Source organism: Littorina saxatilis, linkage group LG2 (assembly GCF_037325665.1).
Source record: "Littorina saxatilis isolate snail1 linkage group LG2, US_GU_Lsax_2.0, whole genome shotgun sequence".
NCBI classification, from domain to species: domain Eukaryota; kingdom Metazoa; phylum Mollusca; class Gastropoda; order Littorinimorpha; family Littorinidae; genus Littorina; species Littorina saxatilis.
The window spans coordinates 32016856-32032583 of NC_090246.1; the positions used below are offsets into that span (position 1 = coordinate 32016856).

Genomic DNA, 15728 nt, shown 5'->3' on the forward strand with positions numbered 1-15728 from the left:
ATAAGGTGCTGGCTGCCCCAGGCCAGAATCTGACCTGACCTGACAGAAAGAGTGAGAGACAAAGTGCCTCCCTGTTTGTTGATATAGGCCGCCACGGTCGTGTTGTCTGTGCGAACCCGAATGTGTTTGTTCCTGACCATAGACAGAAACGATTGGAGTCCCAGGAAAACAGCCTCTAACTCTAGGGCATTGATGTGCCACCCACTCTGCGTCTCGTTCCACAGACCTGAGGCAGTATGAACAGAAAGATGGGCACCCCAGCCCTCCATAGACGCGTCTGTGAACAGAAACTCGTCCGGGGGGGCCATCGAGATTGGCACTCCCTGTGAAATCCCGGGGAGCAGCCACTGCCTCGTTGTGTGCCGAAACCAGCTTTCGAGAGAGACTACTGTCTCCCAGCCCTGAAGAGAAGGCTTCCACAGCGAACTCAGGGCAGCCTGAAATGGCCGCTTGTGGACTCTGCCTAGGGGCACAAGAGTGGCCATCGATTCCATTTGGCCAAGAAGAGAGGTCAGAACACGTACAGACGCTTTCTTTTTCAAGGACAGAGTTCGAATCAGACTTTGCAACTTGTCCACCCTTCTCTGTGAAGGGCGTACCAGCCAATCGACGGTGTATGTCTTTTGCGTGTGGAAGAAAAACAACCCCAATGCTAAAAACGTCTGTGCCAAACCTAGGTTTAGCCACATGATGGTGTTTTAGTTCTTTCCGTAACCTCTTAGAAAGAAAAGCTGAAACTAAGGAATTACTGCGAGTCCTTTGTGCTGCGCAGCGAAAGTCGCTGACAGAAGCCACTGCCTCAAGAGGTAGGCTTAGCCGGAAAAGTTCCGACTGAGAGGTTACGAGCAGTGGCTCAGTGAGCCTAAAAAATTTTTAGTCAGAATGTGAGCCCGTAATTTGGACATGTTCTGGCGACTTGTCGGAAACCAAAGCTTATGACTCTGATGAGAAAGCGCAATTCCGTAACCCGTAAAAGCTGAGATTGTTTTAACAGATCACAGCTTCTCCCAGAAGATGGGGAGGGATGCAGCGTAGCATAGACGTGCGAACACTCCCCTGATGAACCACAAAAAGCAAAGAGCGGAGTAGATCCGCCTCTTGTTTGTAACCTGAGCCAAGCAATGTGCCAAGAAAAGCGCTGGGAGGCTCCGCTGTTCACTAGACTTTAGCCAAAGTGGCTAGAAGCGACATGCCAACCTTCTCCCGTGCGACACGACGAAACTCGAAGTTGACAAGAGCAGAGAAGATAGAGCGCTATAAAAAATCTTTGCAAAGTTTCCGAAAAAAAGGATAACTTGAAAAGATCATGTGCTTATTCCCTCAGGGACAAGAAAGAGGACTCAGTATAACGTACTGTTCTACTGTAGCCGTCTTCCCTACCAGAATAGTGACAACCTTCTCTACCGCATCGTCACGAAACCTGAATGGGTCTAATGACGACACGAACGGTCTCGACAGAGATCTCTGCAAAGTCTCAGAGAGAGACGATAACTCAAGCAAGCGTAAGCCAGTTACTCCAAAGACAAAAGAGAATTCTCCGAAAACGGGACTACTCTGTCTCTGCTGTATCATCTTGCCGAAGGACTGCAAGTTCCGGTGTGACCGGAAAAGTGGAACGAGGCAAGGCAAACGAGTCAATCAAATTGACTGAATTATGCGGCAGTGTAAACTTCTTAGCCGAACCAGCAGGCAAAGCTGAGGCTAAACACAAAGAAGCACGGTAAGGCTGCGCTGAATCAGGAGCCAGACCGTGAACTGTTAACCGCGGTCAGCGTGAAACGCACCCCCATGCTGACCAGTAGTCAGTAGCTTAGACAGCTCAAACGCTACCAACGGGGATTCCCGAAAACGGAACTGCTGTTTCTAGTCCTACGCAGAACGGAAATCCCCCAAAGCGGAAGGAGGTTGGGCAAACAAACCTACAAGTGTTGCCGCACCCTCCTCGAACTACCGTGAAGCAACTTCCGCCGCCAAAGCCAGTGCTAGCGGAAGTTCAACCGGTACGCAGAAGTTGGCATCTTCGTCATCCTGAACGAAAGCACCAAAATCCGACTCATAATCCCGCACATCCGTGCAACCAGGCAACGAACTTCCGCCCTGACTACAATAGTCAGGCGAAGCGTCACCCAGAAGGGACGACACACGAGGGATGCGATACCCAAGCAGTGTGTCCCTAGGGACTGCTTTCCTGCCCAGAGGGCGGAAGCGGGGAAAGTCACCCCCTCCTCAAAATACCGAGAAGCCACTTCCTCCGCTAAAGCCAGAGCTTGCGGAAGCTTAGTCGGTATGCGGAAGTTGACATCTTCGTCACCCTGGACGGAAGTGCCAAAATCCGCCTCGTAGTCCCTCACTTCCGTGAAGTCAGGCAAGACACTTCCGCCGTGACTACCATAGTCCGACGAAGCGTCGCCCGGAAGAGACGCCACACGAGGGATTTTAGACCCAAGCGGCACGTCTCTAGGGACTGCTTCCTGCCTGGAAGGCGGAAGCGGGGAAAGCTGTGAAAGCTGTGCTACCGCACCGACTGCTCTTCCAGAGAGCGACGGCGGACGCACTTCCCCTGTTCGGTCGGAGACCGAACGCGTGTCTGGGCTTTTCCCTCGACCTAGAAGTTCACTCAATCGGAACAACGTAGACCGAGGGCCTAAGCTTTCGCGCACACGTACCGGTGTGGCTACTCTCTCCAAACCACGCACTTCGTTTTGGCCGGAGAACCCGGTTACTGGCGAAGTATAAATACCTTGATCGTCGTCAGTCCAAGAGGCCTGGGAACGCAGCAGGGAAACACCACGGCTACCATCAACGAGGCGTGTACGTCGGCAGACGTAAAGGTGGAGGAAGGCGGAACACGCATCCTGGCAAGGGAACGCACACCTCCCACACCGGAAGGCAAAGACAACATCTCAGCCTTGGTAGATGAAAACTCGGCTGAAAGAGAGGATATCTGAGCACTCAAGGAGTGCAAAAAAGCAGAAACATCCTGCTTCTCGCTAACAGGACCTGAAAAGGACAAGACCGGTGAAGCAGCTGACGGCAAACTAGGCATAGCCGGAGAATTTGGCAAGTCTATCGCAACATCAAACGAGGATTTAGTCAAAGGGTCTGTGACTTTAATCGAAGCTTGACCTGCCGAACTCTTAGACTACGAGAAGACTTCTTCGTGGGAGAAGGCTCGGCCACTGACTTAGCATTTTCTTCTTTTCCTTATCCGACATGGCGAACGGAAAAAATGTAAACAAAGCTAAGTACTCGACAAAACCTAAGTCACAAAACGATAACAAACGACAAAAAAGCTCACCCAAACACACAGTAGGAGCAGACTTCTTCGTGGGAGAAGGCTCGGCCACTGACTTAGCATTTTACTTCTTTTCCTTATCCGACATGGCGAACGGAAAAAATGTAAACAAAGCTAAGTACTCGACAAAACCTAAGTCACAAAAAGATAACAAACGACAAAAAAGCTCACCCAAACACACAGTAGGAGCAGAGGGACCGTGTGCAAGTACCAAGGCAGGGTCTGACAAAGGCAGAAGTCAGACAAACCGGCTGAAAGCCGGAGCAAAATCAAAACACATCTGTAGCCACAGACCGCTGAAGAGTGAATGATTCTAAGATGGCGGCAAGGTCAGGAAGTCACGCGTGACTTTGTCCTGTTAAGGGGTCAAGGTAGCTCTTTTTTAGGGTGACCTCCCCTTGTTACCAAGGCGATGCTATTCAGCGTCCTAGCACTAAACTGAAGTAAATTGCGTTATGTGAGTTGGGATAAGATATGTAATTTAATCTCATGGACATTTCTTGATTTTCTAGTAATCATGTCAAAAACCATACAGAAATCAGATTGGAAAAAAAAGAAAAGAAATAAACTCAATTAGGCACAGCGTTCTTCTGTTTTTATCAAGGCTGATCTGAAGATGGGGCATCACAGATTCAATGATTGTATACAAAAAAAAAAAACCCATCTAAATGTGATCACACAAAAGTTGAGGAGATTCTATACAAATCAACATACCGAATCAATCTGATATATATATATGTGTCTCAGTCAAAACATTCTCATTACCTGCATGCAGCAACTCACTAAACCTGACATAATGAACAGAAAATCTGAAAAAGCAAAGTCTTTAACACTTTCTACCCCACCTATGCTGACCAAGTTTCTTTTAGCCGAGACCAACTGTGCTGCAGCAGGTAACTCAGAATTGTAGTAACTGTGTAGAAACTGTGTATTAACATGCTGGAATGCAGGCGTTTGATTGACGTTACAGGATGCGACTGAAGCTAACAGTCTTAGCGGATATATCCGTACCTGGTCAGATAGAGCCATATGAGTGGGTACGGATATATCCATACCTGGGAGACAATGAGTTAAAAGACGGAAGTCTTAAATTCGAGAGACTTACAAGAGGGCGGGTTCGACTGTACTACTCTAATAAATGAGGCGAGCAAGAAAGTGGAATACTTACGCTGTGAATGAGGTGGTCCCATCATCGTTCACACGATCACGGATTTCCCGGATGCACACATACTTTATGCTGTTCGCCTGGGTGGAAGAATTCTGCATGGCCCTGCAAAGGCACATGACCAACAACAAACATTAAACTCTCACTCTCCTCTCACCTATACCCTTTTCAGGATGTTGCTGGGATGACATTTCTGGACAAATTTGCTAAAATTGCAGTATTAAAGTTGCAGCGATTTCCAAAATTTTTCTCTGGTAGTCCTTAGCGCCACTTTTTTCACACCGTGAAAAAGTTTGTCAGTTCTGCAGAAATGATGGCAGTGTTTTCAGCAATTAAAAACATTTAGTTTAAGTGCTTCACCAATTGTTAATGCCAAACAACATCCCTGCCATTTAAATATCAACAGAAACATAATAATTATTACATGTATAAGACCTATCCACAGCGCTGCAGCATGTCAACCAACAGCAATCTTTTCAAAGGACTGTCTGCTTTGACAAAATAAACATTGAGGGATAATTGTCAATTACATGTACTAAAATCTCTTCAGCCAAAAATGTGTTTCATAATCTTGACACTACATCGTCCTAAAGATCAGTCAGGAAGTTCCTGTCAATTAAGACCACGTGCATGACAAATGATTACACTCAGGATAACTTGAGTATGCACACACATATTTGTTTTCATCAGAGAAAACAGTGCTTCTATAGAATATCAGAAGGAAAAAATAATGTGTCCGTAATTTGTCTGCAGAAACACTGATCAACAATTCTCACCTGATCAGTTGATCTTTATAATAACGGACATCTGCTGACGGTTGCGACACTTTAAGAACAACTTCATCTGACCTGTCAGTCACAAAAATCTGGAACAGAAAGCATGTAGGAGTGCAAATAAATATTGTGGACTGAAAAGATAAAGAATAACACATAAAATAAAATTTAAAAAAATTGAAAGCTTAAAAAAAACTGAAAAGTTGAAAAACGTTTCTTCTAGGAGACCAAACAACCAACTTACCAAACAACAAACCAATCAGGCAAACATGCAGATATCTGCTTTGGGGAAAAAATAGAGAGAAAAACCCTCCAACGGGGAACGCTCACAAACCTTCACATCAGTAATAGCAGTACTGCCAGGTTCCTTCTGTGGGGTGTCAGAATTATCATCAGCTTGGACACTAACAATTGGCTGGCGAGATCCGATGTTCTGCAGCAGCCTGCGGTTACGGACGACGCCAAGGGTCGAATCCACAATGAAGTAATCACCGGTGGATTCGTTGAGCTTGGTATACTGCATACTGGCAGCTCTGTTCAAGTCCTCATCCACTGCTTCCACTTTCAAAATGCTCTGTCCGTAGCGAGCATCACGGGTCACACCTAGTATCATTGTAACAGTCTTTCATTTTTCTTCTCTTTCTTCTGGATTAGTTGACTACAAACTCCCAACTACAATTACATTTTGTTGTGAGTAGACTTTTATGTATATTCAACCCCGCCATTTCAGCAGTAGTACTCTGTTTTTAAGGATACAGTCTTTCATAAACCAGATCATTTGAATACTTAAGAGTTTCATTTGAAATGTTTTATTTTCAATACATTCGAGGCTGAAGTGACTCAGAGTCAGACCAATTAATTTCTCCTCTCACACATTAGAAACATGCACGCACAAAACGTATGTATAAACGACAAAGCTTTTACAATGGACAAGTTGAGCACCCAACAGACCTAACAATCAGGATTTGCATCAAGGGAGAAATGTAGCAGAATATCAAAAGTCAAGAAAACTCAGTTAGCACCTTATCAAGCTCGATGTCAGTTAAGCTGGCAATGGTGTTACTTTTTAAAATATACATATATACAAAAAAAGATTTAGGAAAAAGGACACAAAAGATAAAAGGTCAGGAATGAAGAGAACTCAACACGCAGCCATGAAAGTCCATTATTTTGGGACTTGAGTGGCGTGTTATTTGGAGGGAGGAGGAGGAGGATGTGGGAAAAGTAAAAAACAAATATGAAGTGCTAAAGCATCAACTCACAGCCGTAATAGTCAGTATTCGTGAACCTGGGCGGTGTGTCGTTGAGATCCTCCACTTCGATGTTGACTGTGACGATCGAAGGATTTGTGGAGCGTTTGCGGCGGTTGCGAATGACAGAGTCATCGTTCACTTCATTGTAGGCTAGGACGTCCATGGAGTACTCTGCTATGGCCTCACGATTCAGGCCGTTGGCAGCCCCGTTTGGATTGAGAGTCAGATCTCCCGTCGTACGGTTCAAATTGAAGAGGTTGTCATCATTGCCAGCTGAAAAAGACAGGACAAGGAATCATAAAGGAGTTCTTTTTGACTGTGCTGTATTAAATACAATGGACCCCCCCTCCCCCCTATAATTTTTCTTCTTCTAAACAATGGAAAAAAGAAAGACAGAAAGCAATCCGCAAAGCACTGCGAATCTACACATCTCAACTTTACATGTGCAGGATAATCTTTTGTTGACAACTGACAACTTCTGACCACACAGTTCAACTTTCTCCTCTTCTGCGTTTGAGGGCTACAGGTCCTACGTACAAAATACTTCACCTTCCCATGAGCGCACTTCCACATGTACAACTGTTTTATACCCTGTTATGAAGGTAAGCCAAAATCCCTTTCAGGGGGTACTCATACCAACGATTCTGTAGAAGACTTTGTTGTTTTTGTGATCTGTGTCTTTGTCAGTTGCTGACACTGTACCAACGACACCAACATCTGCTGGGGTAGATCCCTCTGGGATCCTAAATTCGTACGGAATTGTTTCTCCATTCTGAAAAACAGTTTGAACACTTGTTTCTGATCCCAGTTTCAGGCAAAATTCAGTCATATTTGTATGAATGAATATCTAATATAATTGCTTGTGTATAAGCAGTTATGCATGGAGCACACCAATACAGATACAGGTATGGTCGAGCAGACAGACAGACTTACAATACATGGGCAGTTTCATGCACACACCTACACCCACCCATCCACACACATGTACACAGACAGACTTACAAAGACAATCTCATTCACTCACTCACTCTCTCTTGTACTCACCTCTCACATAATGCACACACACACACACCCTTCTCTCTCTCTTTCCCTCTCTCTCTCTCCCTCCCCCTCTCTCCCTCTCTCTCTCCCTCTCTCTCTCTCTCTCTCTCTCTCTCTCTCTCTCTCTCTCCCCCTCCCTCCCTCTCCGCCCCCCTCTCTCTCTCCCCTCTCTCTTCGCCCCCCTCTCTCTCTCCCCCCTCTCTCCTCTCTTCTCTCTCTCCCCCCTCTCTCAGACTCTCTCTCTCATGAACAAGACTAGCACTGACCCTCATGGGGAACTCTGGATCATTGTCATTGACGTCCAGCACATTGACGATAAGCACAGTTTCTGACGATGCTGACGGATCCCCTCTGTCTTTGGCTACCAGAGTCAGCTGAAAGAAAACTTTCTTCATTCAGTCTCAGTGATAAATACAGACATTGGTAGTCATCTTGCACACATAGGGCCGGTAAACACATTTCTGCAAGCAATGACAACAAAACTATTCAGACCTTCAAAAGTCAGACAATTAGGTCTAAAAAAGGACTGAGAGTATGAAGTTTACGTAAGTTATGAAAACAAAGTCTTTAAATGTAAGGTCTTAAAAAGGGAGGTTCTACTCTAATGCTTATAAAGTCAACTCATACACTTATTAGATATTAAACCAGTCAGCGCATTTCTGCAAGCTTTATAAAACAAAGTTCAAGAGTGTAAAATTTCACAGCGACTTCACATCAAGTGTTGCATTAACAAGGCAACTTCTTCTCATGGTAAGGGTTGTGCTCATTGCAAAAGTCTGTGTTAATATTGCATTTTGGGGGCATCACAAATTGTTGCCATATTGCTTTGCAAAATTGGTGCGGTTGTGCATAAACAGATGCAAATCACTCAAATCACCTTCACTCTGTACCTATCTGAATGTGTATTGATTATAAGTTCAAGAACGTGTCCATAAGCAATCTGCTTGTTAACGTTCTTAATGTTGTTATTGTTTGAAACGTGTGTATGAGAATTTGAATAAACACGCTTAAACCACTCTGTACCTAAAACTCCCCCCACCCCCCCATGAAATGAAAAATGTATTTTTTACAAGTAAAATGACTATTTCTAAGAATACTCACCTCAATTTAACTAATAGGAGTTACCTTACTTACGAGTGCTAGACTGAGAAGCGTCCTATGTTACCAGTACTAGACTGTAAACAAGGTCGCTAACTCTAGATTTCCGTCGGTTTTCCATTTAGGGGAGTAGTCTCCCCTTGTCGGTAGTACCTCTCTGCGCATGTGCCAATGCCCATAATCCCCAGTTTCAATTCGAAGCTATTAAGTCAATAGCGGGGTTGGTGGGAGGGTCTCTGGTTAAATTGAGGTGAGTATTCTTAGAAATAGTCATTTTACTTGTAAAAAATACATATTTCTTTCGAATACATCACCTCAATTTAACTAATAGGAGAATAGATAACAGGCTGGAGGGTTGACTTTCGATCGGTAATCTAGTGTCACCTCACCCGACTCAGCCCATTTGTCCGGAATCCCCCCTGTAAAATCGGGGGAAGAAAAGGATAGATCATCGGACTGAGAAGCAAGAAATCCTGAGTCGGGCGAGTGGCAAGTTGCATTGTTGCCACTGTGTCAACTTGCTCCAGAAAGGGACAATCGAAAGAAAGTCCCACCTGTCAATGTAGAGCTGGTTTCTACTCGATGGTCGTTACTATTCCTCTGATCGCTTTGTCTTTATCAATGTTGGGTTATGGTTATGACTTGCCATTATGCGCCTTGAGCGACCCAACTCCCCAGCAACGTAAAGTTCTGCAGGCGGATCAGGTGAACGACCTAAAAGATGAGGAATGGTCAGAGATAACAATTCCTCTAATACCTTGAACTTATCACCAAGGTGCGTCTCTGCGACTGATCCTCCATTTAAGGGAGATTGACAGAGTTTCCAGAGATCCTGTAGAATTCTGGTCTGAGGCACCACTTTCCATGGCAAACAATTGTGCCAGTCGCATGAATGAATATATATATCCTCTCTGAATTTACCTCTCTAATGAAGATGGTAGGCTCAGATACCAGTGTAAATTCAGGCTGACTTAGCTGTCCCTCCTGCGTGACAGGAAGTAAGCGCAAGTGCGCTCAGCAGTACGGTCACTGTCTGCACCTTTCCTGTGCCTGTCTCAACGCATGTGGGGGCTATAAGCCTACCCTTAATGGTTATAGGTACCATTTGTCCTAGAATAGCCAGTGAAAGACAGCCAGCTGTATTGCCTTTACCCAAGGGGAAAACCTGCTTCTTACTTTGAAATTCCACACTTATAGCGTGAGGGGGTCCCCAGTGACCATGGGCATCTCTGAGCCCTTATTGGCTGAATGACCGCTCTCCTCTTACTCAAGAGGGTGCCATGCCTAGCATGCAACTCACTGAGAGGTCCCATTTGTGATTTCAGCAGGACCGTCTTCTGGCTTGATCAGCCAGGTCCTTGATCTAGGTTTTCTGTAAAACATGGTTGTAGGTGTCAACTGCTGGGTTGTCTGCCCAGTATAGGTTTTGTGGGTTCTGGGACACTCCAGATTTCTGTAGAGCTCACAAGTTCTTGGACGACTATGCAGTGATGTTCTCAGGCCTATGGCCGGAGGTGCACTATCTTGGGCTGATGCATAGTTCTACCCCCTGGTAGTTGAACTCGCAAAGAGGTCTATGTTGTGATCTCAGTAGTACTTCTGCCTAGATCACCCAAGTCTATATGTGACCCTCCACAACGAAATGAGTCGCATTTCACCTTTGCATGATTTTCATATTTTTACATTTTCCTAAAGAGTTTTGTTATGCTCTATCCAGTGGTGAAACCCGTTTTAGAAAAGAGCGAAAACTGTTTGAGTTATAAGCCTGTGACAAAGGCGATCCTCCCACTGTTATCACACACTCCCCGGACTTATATTAAGCCTAGCGCAGAACCGCGCGAGGTGACATGCGACTCATTTCGTGGTGGAGGGTCACATATCTGGATTTTTGGTAGGCGTGGCTGTGGGTGGCAAGTGTTGCGTTGTCTGACCAACATAGCTTTGTGAGCTCTGGGGCACTTCAGCTGTTTGTGGAGTTGAGCTCTGGGGTGACTATGCAGAGTTGTTCTCAGGCCCCTGCCTGAGGCAGGTGTACTCTCTTGGTCTGATGCATAGTTCTGACTTGACAAAGGTCTTAGTCAGCACCCGAGTTGCCATGTTTCTCACCCAAAAAAACAACACATAGCCGTAGACTGCATGAGAGCGAGTGAGATAGGCTGGTGTGGTATTCCTGGCTTCAGATAGGATCTCACTGTGTCTCTACCTCCAGCTCTTTGAGCAAGGGAGAAAGGCTGGTGTGGTATTCCTGGCTCCAGCTAGGATCTCACTGTGTCTCTACCTCAAGCTCTTAGAGCGAGGGAGAAAGGCTGGTGTGGTATTCCTGGCTCCAGCTAGGATCTCACTGTGTCTCTACCTCAAGCTCTTATAGTGACACAACTTATACTCACCCAATAACCTTGTGTCACCGTAGACTGGGAGCGAGGGAGATAGCCTTGTGTGGTATTCCTGGCTCCTGCTAGGATCTCACTGTGTCTCTACCTCCAGCTCCTTTTGCTCTTGAGTCCAGGCATCTGAGAGTCTACATATGGATGGGATGGACACTTTCACCCACTGTCAAAGGTATTGCCTCACTCATTATGCCTTTAGGTGGAGGAATACCTCTAGGTCTTATCTCTGTGTTCCAGGGATCTTAGAGCGCCAGTTGTGAGAGGCAAACGGAGCTTGTCCAATCCAAGGGTCGGGTGGAAGGGGTGGCTGAGCCTTCCCAATCCAAGAGTGTCTGTGGCCGTACCCAATACCCATATAGGCAGAGGAAGCTCTTCTTGTTCCAGGAAACTTAGACTCAATGATGGAGGGACGTATGGTTTTACCCAGTCCATGATGTCTGGCAGCACTAATTAATCCGCATCTTTCTTTCTTTCCTTATTTGGTGTTTAACGTCGTTTTCAACCACGAAGGTTATATCGCGACGGATTAATCCGCATGGGCTGAGAGGTCCTCCTTGATCTTTGAAATATGGCCCATGGATCTCATAGTGCGGAAGGCTGGCCAAATCTCAGACAATCTCCCAGTGTCCTTCCTGGATAGTCCGTAGAAAACGGGCGGAGTCACCTCGGGAGACCTTCCCTCTTTAGTCAAGTCTGTCCGTCTCTGAAGCATGACGTAGGTTGAGTGCTGTCCCTGTTGAAGGGTTTTGCCATGACTTGGTCCAAGGATGATCTCCATGAGGTTTTGTAGCCCAAGGACTGCCTGACCCTGGGGTAGGTTGTCATTCAAAAGCTGCTTATCATCTCAGGGGCACCTGCCCAATGATCTTAAACGGGTGCCGGACATCTTCTGTGGAGTGTCGACTGTACAATCTGGCATTTCTATCATCATCCCCTGGCTGAGGCGGGTGTCAGATGGCATTCGGGAAGAAGGGGCCCCTCTTACAAGTTGTTACGCTGGGTCCGTCCACAGGTCATGAAAGCATTCTGCACTTGACGTTCTCAGGGCACTTCTTCCCCCGTCCCTGCGTTATCTCCAACAGCTCCCCGCCTTGTGATGTAGCCAGACCATGCTCACCCGTGTTGCCCGACGCTGGCATGGCAAGATTTTTGGGGCCTGTTACCCTGTTGAACAAGCTCCACTCCAAGTGTGAGTGATCTTCAGAGTAGTTTCCTCAGGCAAATATCTCGTGACACTTTGATTCCTCTTATTTTGGTCCGCCGTGTCCGTCTTGTGGCTGTGTATCCGAAGGAGACATCTAGAGACCCGGAGAGCTTGCAGTATGCATGGAAACTGATGTGACTACCATACCTGTCCACCGCTGTTTGACTGGTGATCTGTATGCAGATTGCAGGTGCCATCTTGTTACTGGTAGGGCGGCTCCCCGCTGTGAAGGTTGTAGCCTCTACCCATTGGCTCTCCATTCCAGTTGATGAAGATAACTAGGAGGCTCTATGCATTCTCCTCACACTCCCAGACTTCTGTGTAGCCGGGCACTGCTGAATATGGTCAGGCGTGAAGTGTTGGTCTAGTTCCAAGAGCGTTAAGCATTATGTCTTCCTCACTCCGTCAGGAGGTGGTAGACAGGCCAAAGGGGGCGGGAGCTTCTGGTGCTGATGCATCGCTATAGGCAGTTTGTAGCACTGAACACTGGTAGTCAATATGTTTGAAGCCACCATCATGATGGGGATCCCTGGCAAAGATAGTGGTGGGAGGGGCCCAGTCCTGTCAACAGCCGTGTTGTCAACAGTCGTGTTTTGGGGTCACCTCAAGGGAGAGGTTGCAGATGAGGCTGTAGCCCCTTCAGGGAGATTCTACTCATGTTTCGCCCAGTGGACGTCTTGCCTGACAGCTGGAGGGTCTGTCATAAGCTGTCGCAATGATCCTGGGAGTCAGGGCAAAAAGGAAGTCTGTCCTGTGCCTTCTGGAGAAAATCCCCCAGAGCGCCCGACATTGTCTGTTTGGTAATGTCTACGTATATATAAATACATGTCAAAATGACTTAACTCCGCCTCATGCCGATAACGGCATGGTTGTGCCAAGAGTTTATCCAGTACCTTTCTCATGAGAGTAGCCGCTCCGCCTAGGAGGCAGAGTTTGTTTGTTTGTTTGTTTATTTGTTGCTTAACGTCCAGCCGACTACGCAGAGCCATATCAGGACGAGGAAGGGGGGGGGGGGGGGGGATGAAGGGGGCCACTTGTCAAGCGATTCCTGTTTACAAATGCACTAACCCATTACTTGTGTCCCAGCAGGCTTTAGTAAAACTAAATTAATACCTACTGGAAGATTACCAGTTTCCAGTATGTTAAAATAGGCTTAACCTATCTACTGCTGGGCTTACATCAGAACACTAACAGATTAAACTATACATGAATCGCGAGACAAGCGGCAAGAGAAGAGATTTTTGGAAAAAATACAGGTGAATGAGCAAGAAGGCAGAAAAAAGAAAAGAATTCATGAAGAAAAAGAGAGCATGACAGGAAAGAGGAACCAAAAATCTACCTAACAGCAAACTAGAAAGCTCCTGCGGTTCCAAAAACAGGAGGGGCCTTTAATTTCATAACCGCAGTGCCCCACTGCGGGAGGAGGCAGAGTTAATTGTGTGTTGTAACAACATCCGTTTAGCAAATATGGTATATTTTCCATAATATGGAATGATAAACATTGTATCCCTTGTATGAACCTGACTAGAGCCAGTGTTATTTATGGGCGGCCTCTTATTGTCAGGTCCTGTTGTCTACTTCTGAGAACCTAGTCGTAGGATTAGGTGATAACAGTAGAGATGTGGCCTTGTTAAAGGTCAAAGGCTTAGGTTTTGCCTACGAACCAGGAATAAGTAGAGGCAAGAAAACATTATAGGAAGCTCACCTGTCAGTATTATTCAGAGCCTTGCTCGATCTTGCATGTTGTGAAAACTCAGCTGAGTGTAATACTCATGTGTTAACAACCAAGTTTATTCATGCCCCTAAGGCATGGTTTCAACTGTATATTATTCATAACATGCCCTTCAAAGTGTAATGTACATTAATTGTTGTGCACTGGAACAGAACAGAAGTATATATGTGCAGTCTGTTCTATTTGAATTTGAAGAATTGTCTCCTGGCACTGTGGTATCAACAGATTTTAGCTGAGTGTAAATCTCAAAGTATAAACACTTGAGTTTATCCATACGTTTAATCAAGCCTTTACCACTCAGATAGCTGATTTAAACACTCTCCATGAAAATGGAATTTGTAAGATCAGCTGACTTCTTGATACCCTATGCCAAGAAAAAAGGATTATATCCCAATAAAGATGTCGCAACCTGTGTTTGCATACACTTTAATTCTTCCTATTCATTTGTAAGAATTTTTTTTTTTTTTTTCATTTTTTTTTTTTCATAATGTGACAAAATTGGTAAGAAAGAATTCTTTATCCAATTTGAAGAAGTACCACCACGTGGTCTCTGCTGAGTCCACCATGATCATGTGATAAAAATACCAAAACCATAGTCTGCCAACCGCAGAAAAACATCGTTTCCCAGAAACATAGGAGAGAGAATTACATGCCTTTCTCTGAGAGTAAGGGCAGAAACATAGGAGAGAGAATTACTTGCCTTTCTCTGAGAGTAAAGGAAGTTCCCTCCGTAACACTCCCGGAGGCGCATATCTCAATCTCAGTGTTTGCTTTTCTTTCCAAGCGGGCGAGGTTTGTTGTTGTTATTCTTCGATACAACCTCTTTCAGTTCTATCAGCGTTCAAGCGTACTGCTGCCCGCGAAAGTCATAGCAGTTTGTAATGACCGAGGTATTCATACGCTGTATGTAACCTTCGCGGGCGCTCGGTACTTTGTACGCGGTATCCCATAAGCCTAAACATTCGGATCGGAAATGCTCGCGCTTCCGGTTGGGATAACGCACATGGCAAACCTCGCTGTTGTCGATATAAATGCCGTAAAACGCAAAAAACGTCCGGGTAATTGCAAAGTTGAAGGTCTTGTTCGTATTCCTACATTGATATGTAGGGTGACCTGCCGTTGCTTTCTATTGAAAGCCGCAAAGTGAGTTATTGTTCGCGGAGTTCTATTGCGCCAGTGGAACCGGCCAACCGCTGTAAATATCTGTTCGACATTCGTAACGTCTGAGTGAAGAATAATTGTCGCTCAATTTGCATGTTCACTAGTTTTAAAAGACTAGTAACGGAGCCTGTTAGGCTCTGTGTCTCAACAAGGTATCATAGAAGTACCTTCTACTTATGACTAACTCAGTAACTTTGTTACATTCGTTTCACTTTCATTTTTACGGTTCGTTACGTTGTTCAATGTGATGAATGTATACGGGCGTAGTAATCGCCCTTAAAAAGGAAAGCCCAAACCGTGATTGAAGGTGAATGTTGAAGTTCCTGTGAAGGAAGTCTTCTTAGACGGGAAAGGTCTAAATACACGTCTAGCTCCCCGTAGCAAGAAACTGAAACTGGGGATTATGGGCATTGGCACATGCGCAGAGAGGTACTACCGACAAGGGGAGACTACTCCCCTAAATGGTATACCGACGGAAATCTAGAGTTAGCGACCTTGTTTACAGTCTAGTACTGGTAACATAGGACGCTTCTCAGTCTAGCACGTAAGTAAGGTAACTCCTATTAGTTAAATTGAGGTGATGTATTCGAAAGAAATATACACTGACCATGATCATCAA

General features: G+C 45.5%; 1 protein-coding gene across 1 annotated transcript in view; it reads right to left on the reverse strand.

Moving 5' to 3' along the window:
• LOC138958775 (cadherin-87A-like) overlaps positions 1–15728 on the reverse strand; it is a 91106-nt gene that overhangs the window by 12493 nt on the left and 62885 nt on the right. Inside the window, exons 31-36 of the mRNA XM_070330058.1 lie at positions 7794–7901; positions 7123–7258; positions 6496–6759; positions 5568–5836; positions 5237–5325; positions 4464–4565 (exon numbers count right to left, since the gene is read on the reverse strand). Coding sequence (XP_070186159.1) covers positions 4464–4565; positions 5237–5325; positions 5568–5836; positions 6496–6759; positions 7123–7258; positions 7794–7901 — 968 coding nt within the window. The remainder of the gene's footprint in view (positions 1–4463; positions 4566–5236; positions 5326–5567; positions 5837–6495; positions 6760–7122; positions 7259–7793; positions 7902–15728) is intronic.